Source organism: Natator depressus, chromosome 14 (assembly GCF_965152275.1).
Source record: "Natator depressus isolate rNatDep1 chromosome 14, rNatDep2.hap1, whole genome shotgun sequence".
Taxonomy (NCBI): domain Eukaryota; kingdom Metazoa; phylum Chordata; order Testudines; family Cheloniidae; genus Natator; species Natator depressus.
This window is the reverse complement of record NC_134247.1, coordinates 22,097,580-22,114,260: the sequence shown is the minus strand read 5'-3', so window position 1 is coordinate 22,114,260 and position 16,681 is coordinate 22,097,580. Positions and strand designations below refer to the sequence as shown.

The 16,681-nt window shown below is 55.0% G+C and overlaps 1 protein-coding gene across 14 annotated transcripts in view; it reads right to left on the bottom strand.

Moving 5' to 3' along the window:
- ARHGAP44 (Rho GTPase activating protein 44) overlaps positions 1–16,681 on the bottom strand; it is a 144,378-nt gene that overhangs the window by 8,149 nt on the left and 119,548 nt on the right. For 4 of the 14 annotated variants that reach the window (XM_074972141.1, XM_074972138.1, XM_074972136.1 and 1 more), the window contains 8 exons: positions 14,714–14,827; positions 12,139–12,230; positions 11,019–11,199; positions 9,110–9,127; positions 7,802–8,023; positions 4,542–4,982; positions 3,239–3,387; positions 418–795 (listed from right to left, as the gene is read on the bottom strand). In XM_074972141.1, coding sequence (XP_074828242.1) covers positions 418–795; positions 3,239–3,387; positions 4,542–4,982; positions 7,802–8,023; positions 9,110–9,127; positions 11,019–11,199; positions 12,139–12,230; positions 14,714–14,827 — 1,595 coding nt within the window. Of the gene's footprint in view, positions 1–417; positions 796–2,127; positions 2,318–3,238; positions 3,388–4,541; positions 4,983–7,801; positions 8,024–9,109; positions 9,128–11,018; positions 11,200–12,138; positions 12,231–14,713; positions 14,828–16,681 lie in introns of those variants that run through there. The other 10 variants (XM_074972146.1, XM_074972144.1, XM_074972140.1 and 7 more) reach the window with 7 other exon arrangements.

The following is a 16,681-nucleotide window of genomic DNA, read 5'->3' as shown; positions in this document are numbered from 1 at the left end:
AGGGCAGGTTTTACACTCAGGTATTTGCCTTCTCAGCGACTGCCCCTCTAAGGAAGCCCGGATTCAGAGGGGGATGCAGAGATGTAAGAGTTAAAACTTGTCCCCACCACTCCTTAAAATAAAAGCATCTTAAAGACCCTGCATATTGGCCCTGGATCCAAACACCCAGGAGCATGTTTCCATTGGCCCAACGGCGTCAGATTTTGCACTGACTCCCTTTGTAGTGCCTGCAGCACAGTGGACTCTGGCATCCCCATGCTCATCCCCTCAGCCCACGATAACACCGACTCGTCAGATAACTGATGCCACCGAGACTTGCTGGCGTGGCGACAAACTAGCTGAAGGCATTCGCCTCTTCCCTCGGTGTACCCTGCAAGGGATCTGATCAAAGCTCTAGGGAGCGAACGGCTCGGTTACCTGTGGACATGCTTTCCCCGGGGGACATGTCATCTAGCAGGGTGTGGTCCATGGACTGCGGGCTAGCGCCGGTCAGGCTTGCTGTGGGAGGCTGTGGCGGTGGCAGCGTGGGCCTCTGCCTTGGCTTAGGGGTGGGTCGAGACTTGGTTAAAGTGCTCGTCAGGGAAGGAGGAGAAGACAGGGAAGGAGCAGCAGCTGGGGAGAGCTGGCCTGAGGCCAGTGAGTAGCCGTGTGGGTAATTCAGTCCATAGGGTGAAGGGGTGCTCGGAGGGGTGGGAGACAGGCTGACGGGGGATGGCTGTCCCGTGGACTGGTCGGACATACCGCCTGACTGGCCGTAGGGCACCTTGGGTGGGATTGGAGCCAGCTTCTTTGAAACTGTGGAAGACAAAGAGAGACAGAGATGCCATTAAGTGAAGCACAGGGTCCTTAGCACTTCTTATACCTATCTGATGTTACAACTCCTGCATGTGAGAAGCTGGGCTCTTTTGCTCTGGTGCTGCAATACACCCAGGCGCTGCGTGCGATTACTCTGCAAATCACACACATAGGTAACCTGGACTAGAACCCTCATCCTACAGCTCAAAACCCTCTGGCTGCTCCTAGCCAAGGTAAAGGCAAGATCCCTTATCTTCTCCATGGACCAGATTGTAGAACCCCTCCTTATTCATAGCCACAAAGACAGCCTGTTACACTAGGGAAAGGTCACCAAGGGCCAGGCTGGACGCCAGTTACAAAGCACCATATCTGCCAACGGTTGCAGCTGTGCATGCAAAACAGATCCTTACATGTGCAAATGCACCTGTCCTGTACGCATTCTCAGGAAAACACTGTCCTCGCTATATGCGCCAGGGATCCCAGTGGAGAGCTTTGTGGCTGTCAGAATATTCTTGATCATTTCAAGATGGCACCTGGGAGGGGCATAAGGGGCTTGTGCTTAAACAGCCCCTGTGAGATGGGAACCAGCACGTAACAGGGACCATGGTGGATGTGCCAAACACAGTGGAACAAGGGATCATACTCATGAACATTGAATTAAAGTCAACCCAGGAGCAAAGGGATGCGAACTCCAGCCTGTCTCCCATGCCTCACAGCTCCATTTCCCAGCAAAATGACTTTGTGAGGCAGGCCTTGCCAATGTCCTGCAGGGACTGCTCACTTAATCAAGCAGGTGACATTAGCCATGAACAAACTCCTTGGGTCTCTCCGGTGAGAACTGTGCATCCGTGGGCTCACTCCTGCCCTCCAGTCAGGTAGGAGCTTCCCGCACAAGTGTGTAGCCTCGTCAGTTTCTGAGGTCTGTGGAGATGTGTTTTGGAAGACAGAGGGAAGGTGTGATATTCACATGGCAGCACTGGGAGTGCGTTTTCACATGAGGCCACTCCGCCTCCATGTGGCAATGGACGATGGGGAGGGAAGGCAGAACTCTAGGAGCTGAAAGCTCCATTGACCAAGGTACTGAGTGTGCTTTTGTTAAGACATATTGGGCAAAATTTTCAAAAGCGCCGAAGTGACTTAGGAGTCTAAGTCCCATTTTCAAAAGTGATTTAGGCACTTAGGAGCCCGAGTCTCACTGGAAGGCTCGTCAGTACCTGAGTCCGTTTGGAATATCCCACCAGGCGCCTAGCTACATATTTAAGCAGCTAAATACCTTTTAAAATCTGGCCCTCGGGTGCTTTTGAAAATTTTACCCGTTGTCTATTAACCAACCTCCAAAGGTTCCAAGGGGTGGTTTGCACGAGTACTCAGACGTTTGGAGGCTTCTCTGACCCACATTGTAATTATCCCAGTGTCTGGGGTCCGCCCAGACAGGGCAGCTTGGGGATTTGATGAGAACTGGTGAGATGTAATTCCTGCTTCTGGGTGGGAATTCTCAGCAGCCCTTGCGGAGCATCTGTAGCTTTCATTTGAGCAAACAAACAAAGAAGTCTGTGGTTGCAATGAGAACTTTCCAAATTCAAAGCAAGTGTAACCAACCTAGTCACGTCTTCCTCAGCTCCAGCAGTCAGTGGCAAGCTCATTTCCCTGACATAAAGATGGGGATGATGGGAGATCTCTACGGCATGTAATTTAGCAACAGCCTTCGTCAAATCAAGACCCAACATGGTTTTCATATGAGTCTTATCATGAGCCAGATCCTCAGCTGGTGTAAATCAATGTAGCCCTGTTGACTAAATCGAGCTAAACTGACTGACACCAGCTCAGGATCTGGCCCAGACCAAATTGTAATTGTCCTTCTGACAGGAGTCTTCGGCCTAGTCTACACACAAACTTCTGCTAGCGCAGCTCAGTCAGCCAGGGCATGAGGTGTGCGATCCCTGACCAACCGAGCTGTGCCACGCAGTTGCACCAACACAACTGCACTTTTACCAGCAAAGCATGCATGCATCCATGCGTGTGTGTGTGTACGCGCGTTACAGTGTATCCACACTCGGAGTGCTTTGCCTCTATAGATACACCAGCAAAGGGCTTCTACCGGAGAGCTGGCCTTCCTCACAGGACCATCGCTGGAAGAAATCCAGCACTAGGCAAGTAGGGTGCATGCAAATGCCAGATGGTCATATGATTAGTCCTTCTGTGAGCTGGACAGTGTGGAGATCCAGGCACATGAAAGACCACCTTTGCAGGCATCAGGAAAACATACCTTCAAATCCCTGAGCCAGTAATGGCCCCGCCGGACAATCTGCACCCACGCACACTCAGAATGCCGTGCTAGAGGGCACGACCCATGCCTGGCTGAGTGTGCACGAAGCTTGCTACTTGATTACACTCATCACCTTGTACCGGTTACATTAGCCTGGCCTGGGAAGGCAGCAAATACCTTTGCGCAGTGTGTGAGGGCTCTGCTCCGTGGACAGCTGCTGAGTGGGACTGGCCACCTGCTGCATGCTCCCACATGGGGCCACATGACCGGAGCCTGGGCTGCCTTTCTGCCCAGACACGGGCGACAGCTCCTTGGTTTTTAAAGTACTGTAAAGAAACAAACAGGAACAAGGAGGAAAACATGTAAGTCCCTTTGTTTTGAAGCCACCCCATGGACCTCCCTCTGCCCCATAGCCCAGGGTCACTTGGCTCACGCTCCTCGCACTCTGGTCTGTTTTCCGGCATGCAGGCCTCGCTAAGAGCCGCCGTTTGCACTGGCAAAGCCAACCCCCTTCCCGACAGAAGGTGCTTCCAGAGACGTGCTACACATTGGACTCAAGACATGCGTAAGTCTTTTCAAGCAGGCGGAGCACAATGAGAGCATGAAGCGATGCTGTAGCCCTCCTAGTCGCATGGCATACAGCTGAGACAGAGCAGAACAAAACCCCTCCCTTCCCCACAAACGGCTGCTCCTCCAGAGGGAGCTCTGTTTGCTAAGAAGTGCTCTAGGAATTATTTGGGGGCAGTTCTCTGGCCTATGTGATACAGGAGGCCGGAGTAGCTGATCCCAAGGGATGCTGCTGGCCTTGGAGTCAATGCATCTAAGAACTTGTCGTGGGGACTGGTTTTGGGTTTTTTTTTTTTAAAGCTTCCTCCTCAAGTCCATTTCTTAATCCCCAGCTATGGCGCTCACTTGCAATGGCCAAGAAATGGATAGAGGGGTCCAGGCCACTCAGCAGCAAAGAACCTCTGGACAAGGCAGCATAGCAAGCGATGTAACGGCTCATCAGGATTCCTTGGGTGAGCAACTGCAAGCTGCCCGGGCCAGGTAGCAGTCATTCACAGCCTGCACTGCAGAGGCGGCTAACCCCACCGGCTCACGAGGGCACCGCTGGGTCAAGGGAGTTGCTCTGGATCAACAGCGGTGCGACCTGGCCTGTGACGCTCATTTTACTTTGATTCCTTGCTTCGTGGTTCTGTCACGGGTGGGGGAAGGGCTGGCCCTGCGCCCCTGCTCTGTGGGAAACAGGCTGGGATACGATGGGAAGGTGGCAGTGCCTGGCAGAGTGCCCCGTCCGCCCCCTTCACGAGCTGCCCAGAGCCGACCCATGCAATGGCAGCTTCTCGGGCGAGAAGGCTCGGCCTGGGCCACGGGGCCTGTCCCTGCCCGGTGGCTGTCACCGCGGTGCACGGCGAGCCGACGGCTCTGAACCCTTTGCCGCGCACATGGCCCTTTCACCCTCAAACACACAGGTATTTACCTAGTCAGGCCGGCTCCTCTGTCGCTGGCGCAGCCGACCCAGGGGGGAGAGGCTGACATAAGGGAGAGGTAGGGAGCGCCAGGTGGGTCTGGTTTGGCTAAGACAAGTGGGGGTTTGATGGAGGGGGTGGAGAGATTAGTTTCGAGAGCATGCGATTCGGTGAGGGAGCTCTGCTTGGGGAGGTGCAGGAAGCAAGGCTTCGGGTTGGAGTTAATGTCAAGCGGCTGAGGGCTGGGAGAGGAGGAGGAGGAGGAGGAGGAGCGGGGAGGCAGAGTTTGGCTGTGCCCCGACCACCGGTAGGGTGGCAAGGGGGCCTCAGGCCGAGCCTGGGGGTGGTAATAGCGGAGGTGCTGATAGCAAGGGTAAGGGGGGGGCCTGTCGTCCTCGGGGGAAGGGTAGTGGTAACAGGAGTCCAACCAACTAGACGACACATCATCCGTGCTGCAAAATGTCCAAACAGACAGACAGACAAAAACAAGAGCAGAAGTGTTGGTACAGGGAGAAACCCACCCGGAGCGGCGAGGCTGGCAGAGAAGCAAAGAAGAGTAACAACAACAACAACAAAGACCGCCACGAGAAACACTGAGCCCAGAGTCTGCCGCAGGGGGGCGGGACCGGGGGGGCAGAGCAGTGGGTCCCAGCCTCCTGGGGGGACGGCACTGGGGCTGGGGTCTGAGCTCGCTTACACGGGTCAATGGACTCATTGCACCACTGAAACCTGCAGAGTGTCTGGCTTTACTCTGGGGAAGCGGGGGCCAGAGTTTGGCCCTAAGGCTGCAGCCTGTGCCCACCGTCGCCCTTCTGTGGCCCTGGGGGCTCGAACCTGACCCAGCCATGGCCGCACTCTGGCGTTACAACTGCACAAGCCACCCGAGGGCCACACAAGGCCAGGGTGCTCACGGCTGAACGGGAGGCGGGCCGAGGCTCTTCACTGGGGCCTAGCTCAGCAGGGCATCATAACAGGAGGGAAGGGTAGCCCAGGGTGCCAGTCACAAAGCCTGAAGCACCAAGTGCACTGCCTGGGGCTGGGAGCCACTGATCTAGAGAACGGCAAGGCAGGAGTGGCAAAGAGAGGGCCCAAGCCAGGGAGTATAGTCAGAATAGCAGGGCACTGTGCCAAAATGGAAGGCCAGGCAAGTGTCAAAGGGTCTGCAGTGGTGATGCCCTAAAGGGTGACATCTAAACCCCCTTTCCAAACTCCTGGACATGCATTCGCTGGGTAAGGGAGAGCCCTCCGCTGGGGGAGCGGGGCAGGGAAGCATGGAACGCTTTCTAATGCTGTTGCATGTCTTTCATGTTATAGGGGTCTGCTTCTCGGCCCTGTTCCTCTCCCTCCGCCCGGCCCCTGGATCCGCATCGCCCCATTTGATCTCTGTTTAGCACAACACCAGTCTATAAAGAAAGGGCGCCAGGAGGGAGGCAGGACATGATGGAAATGGAAAGAGAGCACACGGCAAGATCTCCCACCCACAGGGATGGAAGTGCCCTCCGTGTGTCTCCTGCAGAGGCTGGCTCTCAGGGAGGGGAGGGGAACAGACTTACATAGTCCTGGGAACTGAGGCTAATGCTGTAACATCTGCATAAAGTCAGGCAGAAAGGACACTGACATGTGAGAAAGGCGTCTAAGCAGGGTCAGGGAATAAGAAAACGAACACATTCAGATGATGACAGGAGCAGGTGCAACGTACCAACTGGGAGATACACTGTGACCCAAGACAGGTGAACGCAGACAGTGGAAGTAGGGGCCATGGGACTTGTGGGTCGCGGCTATTCAACACAACGATAGGAGCTAACGAGTGAGCGAGCTGTGGCAGGCTCTGGTCTCTGTTACAGCAGTGTACATCCAGAGTAACTCCACTGCAATGAACAAGGCTGCTCCAGATTTACATCGATGTAACAGAGATCAGGTTCTGGCCCTTCATGTGCAAGTGTTTAATAATTTACCAAACAACTGATGGGGAAGAAATGCTGTCAACAGGTGCACAGAAATCAGAGCAAAATCCAGGTCTGGAGCAGATGAGCATCTGCACAAGGACAGCTGATTTTTTTGGTGCTTTCAGTCACTGAGTCAGGGTGGCTCATGTTAAGGGATGGGGTCTGTGTAAGCTCTCTACCTGATTGCCAGGGCTCATCACAAATCTCTCTGGCACATATGCTGAGCTGGCTGGGTGCTGGGAAGCCCCCTGGAACGCAGCACATTAGAAGCTAACTTCCATACTTGCAGGAAGCACAGATTGGAAGCACGAAGGAGTCACATCGGCCCCACTCCCTGCGCAGGCGGGTGACTGCACCGACAGCCTCACTTGTTTTCCGGCTGCCCGCCAGGAAGCAGTGTGTGAATCCCCCAACACAAAATAAATCCGGGGCCTTCTGAGAGAGGCACTGGAAGTGAACGTTCCCTCTCCGTGGGAGGATGTTCTAGTCAGGAATGGGCTCGGGGAAAGACATTTCAGGGCTAAGCACATTTGCAAAGGAGGTTCCGAAACTGGCTGCAAAATTTGCTCACAGCCATCCAGCTTTTTTCCAGGTGCACAATCTGCACCCAAGTGTGCAAAGGGGGTGGGGTGGGAGGGGGAGAGACACAGGACGGCTAGAAGAGCACAAGTTGCTGGTGTAATTTAGAGCATGCTTGTGCTTGGCCCACATAGTGTAACAGACCCCAAAAGCAGTGCCTCTATCATCTTCCTTCCAGCCAGCGGAATGGGGTGATGTGGGGGATCGGTCTGGCCAAGGAATGCCTGTTTGTGGGAGACCAGCGGGAATGGCGGGTAGGACTGAGAAAACTGAAAGGCAGGGCCAATGAAACAGACCGCTAGGTTAGCACTACCTGCTCCCACATGACAGCCTGGAGCCTGTCTCCTGCTCTCCCAGCCACGGGAGTGCTCCATAGGGGACTCCTAGCACAGCGCCCTCTGTGGGTGAGGTGCATGCACTGCGAGCGCAGAATCTCCATCAGATTTGCAGCATGGATAAGGGAGGATTTGCCCTGAGCATCCAGTCTCTGCTTTTGCAAAAACGTCTGTCTTTCCAGCCAGCCTGGAAATGGCATTTTCCAGCAGCACTTCCGCCGAGGCTGCTCAGGGATTTTCCTGGCTGCTGGGTGGTCACTGTTTGGGATTATTTTGTGCCTGGATTCACACACACCAGAAAGCAGAAGCGTGAAATCAAAAGGGCACATGCAGGTGAGCAGGAGCTAGGCGTGTTTACAAAGGCCACGTAAAGCAGCAGCGGCAACTGCAGTTGCTGCCACCTGGACTTACCTTGTCCGTTCGGCTCCTGGCTGGAAGCCGAAGCTAGTTGGAGTAGGGGAGGGAGTAGCTGAAATATCAAGAGATTGCTCAGGAATTGGTGACTGAGGAGTAGCAGCGAGATCGGAAGGCGGCGCGGGGGGCTGCATGGCAGGCGGGGTGGAGGACGCTTTTCGAACTATGGTGGTGCCTCTGCGGGCCACCCAAGATGTGTCCATCACCCTGACGCCCATGCTGAGTGGGGGAACACAAAGACACTCCCTTACCATCTTGGAAGTAAGGTTCAGAGCAAAGAAATAAAGCACAGATTGCAGCAAGAGGGGAGAAAAAACATTTCACTACATCCAGTTTGGTAAAGCTTATTCAGATCCTGGCAGCCTTCCTTCCAGAGAGCAACAGTGCAGCCCAACGGCTCCTCGTGAAACACTGGGACACAAGACTGGTGCAGGACCCTCAGTGGAGGATTGGCCTAACCTGTTTCGGATGAGATCCAGTTCTGGCCCTTTAAAAAATCCTCTTATACTGGGGAACCCCACTGCTCTTCAGTGGAATTCAACTTGCAGGGCAGCAGGGGTTGTAGAGGGTCAGAACTGTCCTGGAAGAACTGTGTAGGTAGGTTCCAAACATGCCTTCATTGTCAGTGGCATTGCCCGGAGGCTCCACTGGTCAGGATCAAAGTTAGGGCTTGGCTATTGGCTCAGGCCCCCTCCCAACCCTGCAGAGAGCAATAGTGTCACCAGAAGAGAGATTGCTACCAAAGTAACAACTTGCCCGAGATCTTGTTGGTTTTGCTCAGAAGCTGCTGCGGCCCATCACAACCTTTGGGAAGGTGAGGACGGCTGTGCAAGCAGCCCTGTTGTAGTGTGTGGCAAAAGTTTTCACTACAAAGGTGGCAGCGGGAAATGGCCGCCCTACTGTGAGGTCTTTCCAAACAGCCACAAACTTGAGTGGGCCATTAGAAGCCAAAATGAATAGGAGAGCATTCCAGGTAGTGACGCTGTTGTATTCCTCCCAGCTGGAGAAGCTTCCTGTTGAATCACTCCAAAAGAGGAAGTGAGCCCTTATTTTTTTCCCAAAGTTATGAAAGTGCAATGGACTTTTAAGGCAATTGCACTAATCGGACCAAATTGGGCATGGGCTTACACCCCATGAAACCGATCCACCAGGGGAGAAACCAGCTCAGAATTTGCCTCCTGACATCACTAAATGTCGAAGAACCAGCGTTTTGGCTTCCTCACTGCCTACTGGAACAGCTCTGGCTTGGTGTTCAGAACACAGGTGGCCTGAAAAGGGTCCAGTGGCTACTAGAGGATACCGTACCTTTGGATTTTCCTAAGGCTGCATGGACAGAAACATACAAGTATTAGTGTAAAAGAAAACTAAGGCTAAAAGCTTCCATTGGGTATAGCAACTGTTGTTTGGAAAGGAGTTTAGAGGGCCAAGGTAACACTGTAAGGACGACAGGTCTTTGAATCCTGGTTATGGCAGGAGGAGGACAAGCAGATTGTTCAATGGAAAAGGAGGCATTGGAAGAAACTTCAGAGGATTCTGCAAACACAAGACGGTTTTGCTCAGTGGATGGGAACTTTTGGTAAGTGCAAAGTGTGTGGGAGGGAGACGGGGCTGTGTGCAAGTGGGGAGGGAGGGAGAGAAGTTGTTCTTTAAGATGTTTCAGGTTTGATTTTTGTCTCTGGTGGGCGAGACCCTGCACGCCGGGGGGCCTGGAGAGCTGAGATTCAGGAATCCCAGACTGCCTGCAGTGGTGGAGAATCCTGACTCGTAGGCTGCTGTCATCCAGGCAGGCAGCAGCCTGCCTCTCCAGTATGGCTGCTGCTAACTCACAACTCCAACGGGCAGCCCCTTGTGCACATTCACCCACCTCCGTCCCGCTCCTTGAGGGCTCTGGGCCATATTCCCAATCTGATTCAGCATGCGTGCTCTTTCTGCTCCAATTCCACCCGCTCTCCTGGGCTTGCGCTGCACCGTGTGCACAGAGAAATGCAAATGCTGCCCAGAGATTTGCAGAGGGACCGGGGTGCATGCCAACGGAGCTGGCCAATTCAGCTGTCACACAGCTGGGCTGTTTTCCTCACCAGATACACTAAAGCTGGGATGGTGGCTTGCTAGTGGTTAGACCGAGAGATTCGGGGGAGGAGTCGGGACTCCTGGGATCCCTTCCCAGCTCTGTTGGTGACTTGACATGGCCCAACTGACTTCATGTCATTCATCCTTCTGTAAGGGGGGGAGGGGGAGTAAAACATTTGCCCATCCTCACTGGGAAACGTATGAATTAATTAATTGTTACGAAGTGCTAAGGTATGATCAAGTGCAAAGAATCCCCATCATGGAACATTCACACTGCGGTAGCCCCTGGAGACCTACCAGGGCAGGTCCATTTACAGACCCATAGCTTCGGGGGGCTGGCCTGGACATTTACTTAGTATTCACTGTTCCCTCACCCCCCAAGGGCAATGCCCAACTCCTTCCCAAACCTGAACCTGCAGTGACTTCCTCAGGCCAGACATGTGGTCTCAGTGACATGGGTACGGCCTGCGGGGGGCTAGGTGCCCTTTGAGGGACGGACTCTGTGTTTCTCTAGGGTTTGCGCATCAGTGCATAGGAACTCATAACAACTAGCAAGGCAGGACAATGGCTTCCTTAAAAGGCTCTGCTGAGCAGGCTGGGGATCCCTGGTCTTGGCTGAGCTAGACCCAAACGCCTGGCTTGCGCCTCTCACACCCCAGTGATGAAAACTCATCCTAACAATTCATGGCAGGCCCGCTTCCCTCTGAACACCCTCTGCTCCCACTCCGGCGCCTCCAAGCCAGCTCCTTGCAGGACGAGGGCTCGGGAGCACTGCCCACTTAGTGGGCTCTCCAGAGACTCCTGCCCCAACCCTTCATCTCTGGGTGGAGCTTGTCTCCCCAACGTGACTTCCCTCAGGGTGGAGGTGGGGGAGGGGAAATGGCTCTGCTCCCATCTAAAATGGCCCAAAGGCAGCTGATCGGACAGGGTGGAGGGGTCAGGAGCAGGGGAGGGTGGGAGTGACAAGGCAGCGAGGCATCCGAGCTCACCAGTGCGGAGGCTACAGGATACGGTGCCCATGGCCCCCCTGTCCCAAGCAGATCTCCCAGCCAAGGCTATGTCAGGCGCGGCCTCTTCTGGCTCATACAACTGTAACAGACTTACACCAAAACCAAACCCCGGCAACGAAGCGAAGAGGCCCTACCCATCCTTTTTGTAAAACTCCAGCATCATGTTGTCCGTGGCCACGCTGAGGGGGCGCCGGGCCTGGTCGTGCTGTTTGCGGTCGGAGTGGTCCATGTCAGGGGAGGGCATGGAGCTGTAGTTGGCGTTGTGGTTGACGTGCATGGGGCTGCCATAGTTCCCGGTCACGTTGAATTCAATGTCTGGTCGGGGAAGCAAGAGGGTACAGTGTTGTTCAGGGGCATCTCCTCGCAGCCAGACTAGGCAGAGGGCTCTGGGCAGTGAGGGGTTATGCTGTTATTTCTAGTCTGCGTCGTGCCTAGGAGCTCGCCCGTGGGCCAGGACCCATTGTGCCAGGCTCTGTACAGACACAGAACCCTTCCCACTGCCAGCAGCACCAGGGAGCCTGCTGATGAGGTGGGAGGAGTGACTGGGAACATGGACGAGCCTTGTGGGCAGCCAGCCGCTGACTGCATGAGGGATAGGGACTATAAGCCATCAGGTAAGGAGCTGGAGGGGAGAGATGGCTGGAGTGGGCCGGAGGAGCAGTGAGGGTCTCTCTCTAGCTCCACAGACATGTCTCACTGGGGGCTGGGCTGGAGTGAAGCCACCTTGCGCTCCATCCTGGATTCTGTCTGAGGTAACTTGGCCTTCTGGGGCCATGGAGCACAGGGGGCTTGTGGGGCCAAGCAGGAGGAACCTCCTCCGAAGCCACCAGAGTTGTGGAGTCGGAGGGCAGAGCTGGGGCAGGTGCAGGCCTGGCGGCCCCACAGCCCAAATCACAGAGCTGGTCGGGCGCAGTGACAGTGCACAGCTCTCTCTACAAGGCCCCAGCACTACCCCGGGGCGAGAGAGGGCCATCTGCAGGGCCCGCCCCACCCAGCTTCCGGCCCCTCTGCCCAGCAGTGCCAGTGGCCGCAGCAGGTTTTCTGGTGTCAGTGCCTGGTCGTCAGGAAGTGGATGGAGACCGTCCAGGCCTTTTCCCATTCACTGGCCTCCAAGCCGGTTTGTGGAATGGACGCTTGTGTCCCCCACCCCTCATCCCCTCAGGCTCAGCGTTGGCGGGCCGGCTCCATTATGTTCCCTCCCAACGCCGATACCTGCGCAAGCACGCAGCGCCCGGCGGGAGATGCACGGCCTACCTCCGGGGAAGAACCAGTCAGCGTGCTGGATGAGGGGCTCGATAATCCCCACAATCTGCAGAGACACCGTCGTCATCATCTCCGTGATGTTTCTGCAACACACGGGGGGCGGCAGAAGCAGCTCAGCACCGGCGAAGGCTGGGGCTCACAGACACGATGGTTAATAGCGCTGGCCGAAGCCAACACGTGCCACGTCTGACGTGGTCCCCCTGCTCTTCCAACGCAGCTCTGCTAGTGCACCACAGCCCTGCCTGGCAATTCCCTTGCTAGTCCAGTGGGACCCTCCAGCCGGCCTGGTATTACAGACCTGCACCCTCCCACAGCTCTGCCGATGCTCCTCAGTTCTTCCCTGCAGCTCCCTCCCACCCCCCAGCTTTTCCAGTTCTCAGCAGGTGTGCAAATGCCTGGAGGGGCAGCCTCAGGAGCGCACTAACCCATTGCCTCCCCTCCCTCGTCTCGTTACCCTCCCTTTACCTTGCTAATATAAAGCGCTTCTCTCAGGCGCTAGATGCTTTTAAATGAACACATCACGTCTGATGTTGCTTTCTAACGACTGTGACGTTTCTGGGATGGATCCTCAGCTGCCGTAGATCAGCAGAGCTCCACTGTACTGCTGCTACTCCCAGCTGAGAACCTGGCCCATCATTCCCTACTAGTTTCCTACATTTTTACCAACATGACACTTTGACCCACGGGGTAATTCTATGCAGCAGGACATTAGCCGCAGCGTAGGGACATCGCCGTCACGGCAAGAACAGTGGTCAGCTTACGGATCATGTTATTAAAGGAGCCTGAACCCAACTGTGCATTCGTTTATGGCGTCACTTCCTTTTCCTGTGGGCACCATTAGCTCCAAAGCTGCAGGGCCATGCTCCAGGAGCAACTGAGCATGCAGCAAGCAGGGATACGGGCTCACGTGGTTCTACTGCAATCAGGGCATCTCCAAGAACAGATTGCACAGCGACTTCCCCAGCCTGCTGCCCTTGGAAGCATGGACTGTAATTAAGCCTCCAGTTTCTTGATTTAACCATAAAGAAGGATTTAGGCCAACACAAAAGAAGGGATGGTTGGATGCTTGCCTGACTCCATGGCTTCTGGGCTGCTGCTGCGTATTAGCCTTCCACTGACCTCTGATGTCAGGAGGCCATGGCCCGTTCGCCAGCTCTGCTGCTGCCTTTTACCCAGACGTGCCTGCCAGGTTTGGCAACTCTGCAGCCGCTGTGCTCCAGTGGGGAGCCACAGCTGCATTCTGAGGATCTGAGTGTGCCCCGCTTGCTCTGTTTAGCAGCACAGCAGCTGCTTTCTACCCTGGGTGCACCCCACCACTCACACCGCACCCCAGAAAGGCATGCTGGGAAATGCTCCCAATAGCACCCAGACAGCTGGTCGCTTTCACTTCCAGGCTGGAAAGAGGCCCTTCAGAACTGATACAGAGCCCTGGCCTACTCTTAAAATGTGGATCGACCTAGCTACACTGCACAGGGCTGCGAAAAGGTCACACTGTGAGTGCCATAGTTAAGCTGACTTAACCCAAGGTGCAGACGTGGTTCGGTCGACGGAAGAATTGCCGCTGGGGGAGGTGGATTAACTACACTGATGGAAAAAGCCTTTCTGTCCACGTAGGAAGCAGCTACACTCTGGCGCTGGGGTGCCCGTACTGCAGACTTGCCCGACATCGGACAGTAAATAGGGTAACACCAGGCATAGCAGCCAGGTAGCCAATGGCTAGAAAATTAACCCAGCCCTGTGACAAGTCGAGGCCCTAACACAGCCATTATGACGATGTTCTCACGTGTCTAGCACCTTCCACCTCAAAGGAGCCAGGAGAATTTTCAGGGATCGATTTACACAGGACCCGTGATTCTGCTCCTTCCAGTTCTCTCCTTTCACCTCCCTACTTCTGCCTCCGTCTATGCTGCCCCCGACACCCGGGGCAGTCTGATTGTCCTCACAGGCCCAGAACCCCCTCTTCTCCTCGCCCCTGGAAACCCGCCTCTTCATCCAACCCACTCTTCCTTCCTTCTCAGATTAAACTTTCCCCCTTCACCCTCCCTCCGCTGGAACGGCCACTTGTGCCTCACGTTAGCGTGCCTTGTCGTTAGACTGTCAAGCTCTATGGGGCAGGGGATGTGCTTTCATCTATGGTCCTAGTTAAGTTTAGGGAAAGGATTTAAAAAAAAAAAAAACACACCATACTGAAGTGGCCTGATTTCCAGAACTGCTGAGCGCCCACAGCTCCCACTGACTTCAGCAGGAATTGTGGATGCTCAGCTAAGGAGCCAATGGGGCTGAAGGAGAACAGCAACAGAAGCAGCAACCACCAGTTCACCCGTCTCACCCACCCCTGGGAGCTGCTCTATCCTGCTTTCCCCAGTACTTGTGTGACAACCGCCATCTCAGCCAGCACGCTGGGGAGTAAACTGGGGACCTCCAGAGCTAAAAGCCTGAGCTGCTACAGCTTGAGCAAAAATGTCAAGGGTCCCTAGCAGGGGCTGTAACAGACACATATCCCCTGTGGATTGGGCACCGAGGGGACCCTGTTACATGCACGCATACACCAGTGGATTCCACTTACCCTTCTGTTTGAGGCCAGAGGAGGTTGGGGCCCAGCACTATCGCCACGTTGCTTGGTGTCATTTTGTTAGCATCCTGGTATTCTGTTAGTTTTGCTAGGAATTTGATCAGGTACCTGGCAGAGGCGATCAAGAGGCAGAGGGTGAGGCTAGAATGTCACCTGGGCCTGTGGGGTGCAGCGCATGTTCCCCACAACTGCCTTCCTCTGCACCCGACATTCACAGCAAAACCATGCACCAAATGCAGGTTATTCCCCCGAGCCCCAGGTGCCTCGGCCTCTCTCTTTCGAGGTAGCTTCCAGGTCAATACTTCAGTGAGTGCCGCAAACCACCATGAAATCAACATCCTTGCACTGCCAACCATCCAGCGTCCTTCCTCTGAGAGGCTCGAAGTGGCTCTCAAACATGCAGGAAGCCTCACAATCCCGTTGTGATTTGTCCCAGGTCATCCCGTAAGTCTGGGGCAGAGCTGGGGAGAGAATCCAGGGTCCCAGCTCTCAGCCTCCCTCTCTAACCACCACCAGTTCCCTTCTGTAAGGCTAGGAAATAGGCTTTGTGGCTAGCCACAGCCTGATTGATTTTCATTGCTAAGAACATAAAGGTTGACGATCAGATCATGCCCGGGGTCTCAGCACTTGGTAACACAAACAAAATCCAGCAGGAAATCCTATCCTATTCGGGGGCTAACTGTTAAATCCTAGCGGCTGATATACCCGCCCTGGAAGTGCCCTTTTCCCAAAGCCTGGGCAACCAGCACCGTGCAGCGTGCCCCAAAGGCTGGCAGATTCAGAGGATGGTGGCTCACAGGGGGGAAAGCAAATTCCTGTGTCGAGGGCATGGACATCTCTACAGTCAACAGTCACCTTGTCCTCATCTAGGGGGAACAGCCCAACAACAGCCTGGAGCTCCAGTTTACAGGGTTTTCCTCATTAATCACTGTATCTCCTAGTGTAAAGTAAGGCAGGGATTTTCAAAGGGGCCTAAGGGAGTTAGGTGCCCAAATCCTATTGAAATCCAATGGGAGTTCGGTGCCACACTCCCTGGAAAATCCCCGGTGAAATATCTGACAACATGGGAGAGAAGGGGCCTTTTTTGCTTTGAGGCAGGTGTCCCCAGTCTCAGTGCCCCTGTGACCTGCAAAGGGTTGTTTGGGCCTGCGGCCCTGGTCTGGGATCCCGCCCCCCCCCCATCCCCTGTGCTGCTAGCTCCATGGGTACTAGGAGAGGAGGGCTCAACCCATATTAAAAGGCAAGTGGCCCAAAGTGCAGGGTCTACGGCCAGTGCAGGAGAGCAGGGTGAAGAAGGCCCTGGCATTATGATCCTGGGCAGACTGAGAAATTGGTCTCCACTGCCCATCCCCCTTCTCCTACAGGCCAGGAAAGGTGAGAGGGCACAGGTGGGAGCTAGCCCCCCCCCCCCCCCAACTCCCGCAGCGATCTGCCTGCCGTCCTCCCATGGAAAGTCAGTTTGGTGCTTTTCCACCATGACTAAGTTCAGTTCACAAGCAGGCTGGATGAGGGGGTGAGGGGGCCCTACGATCCTCCCCCACCACAGACCTTCGTGCTCATTACTGGCATGTGGCGGGACATGAGCCCTGGGCCTGCTCTGGGAGCATTCAGGCTCTGACCTACGTGGCTAACTTTACTTGAGCCGCACTCCCAACAAGGTGCAGCTCCCCCTCTCTCAGCATCTGAGAGCGCAGGGACCAGAACAGATCCCCTGGGGACCAGACAGGCTCCCTGCTTATTGCAGCAGCGCTCGCTAGGGGACGTGCTGAAAGCCCCAACTTCAAGGGGAGCTGAGAGCTCAACTGCCTGCAAGGTGGGGCCTGTATTGCTAAGCATGCAGCAATCCTACTGACATTAGTGGGCATTAGGCAGGCGCCTGAGGAGGGAAAAGCTCCCACCCTCCCACTAAGGCCTTGTTTACACAAGAAAATGGCACCAGTTTAACTGAAGTTTGTTTTTAGA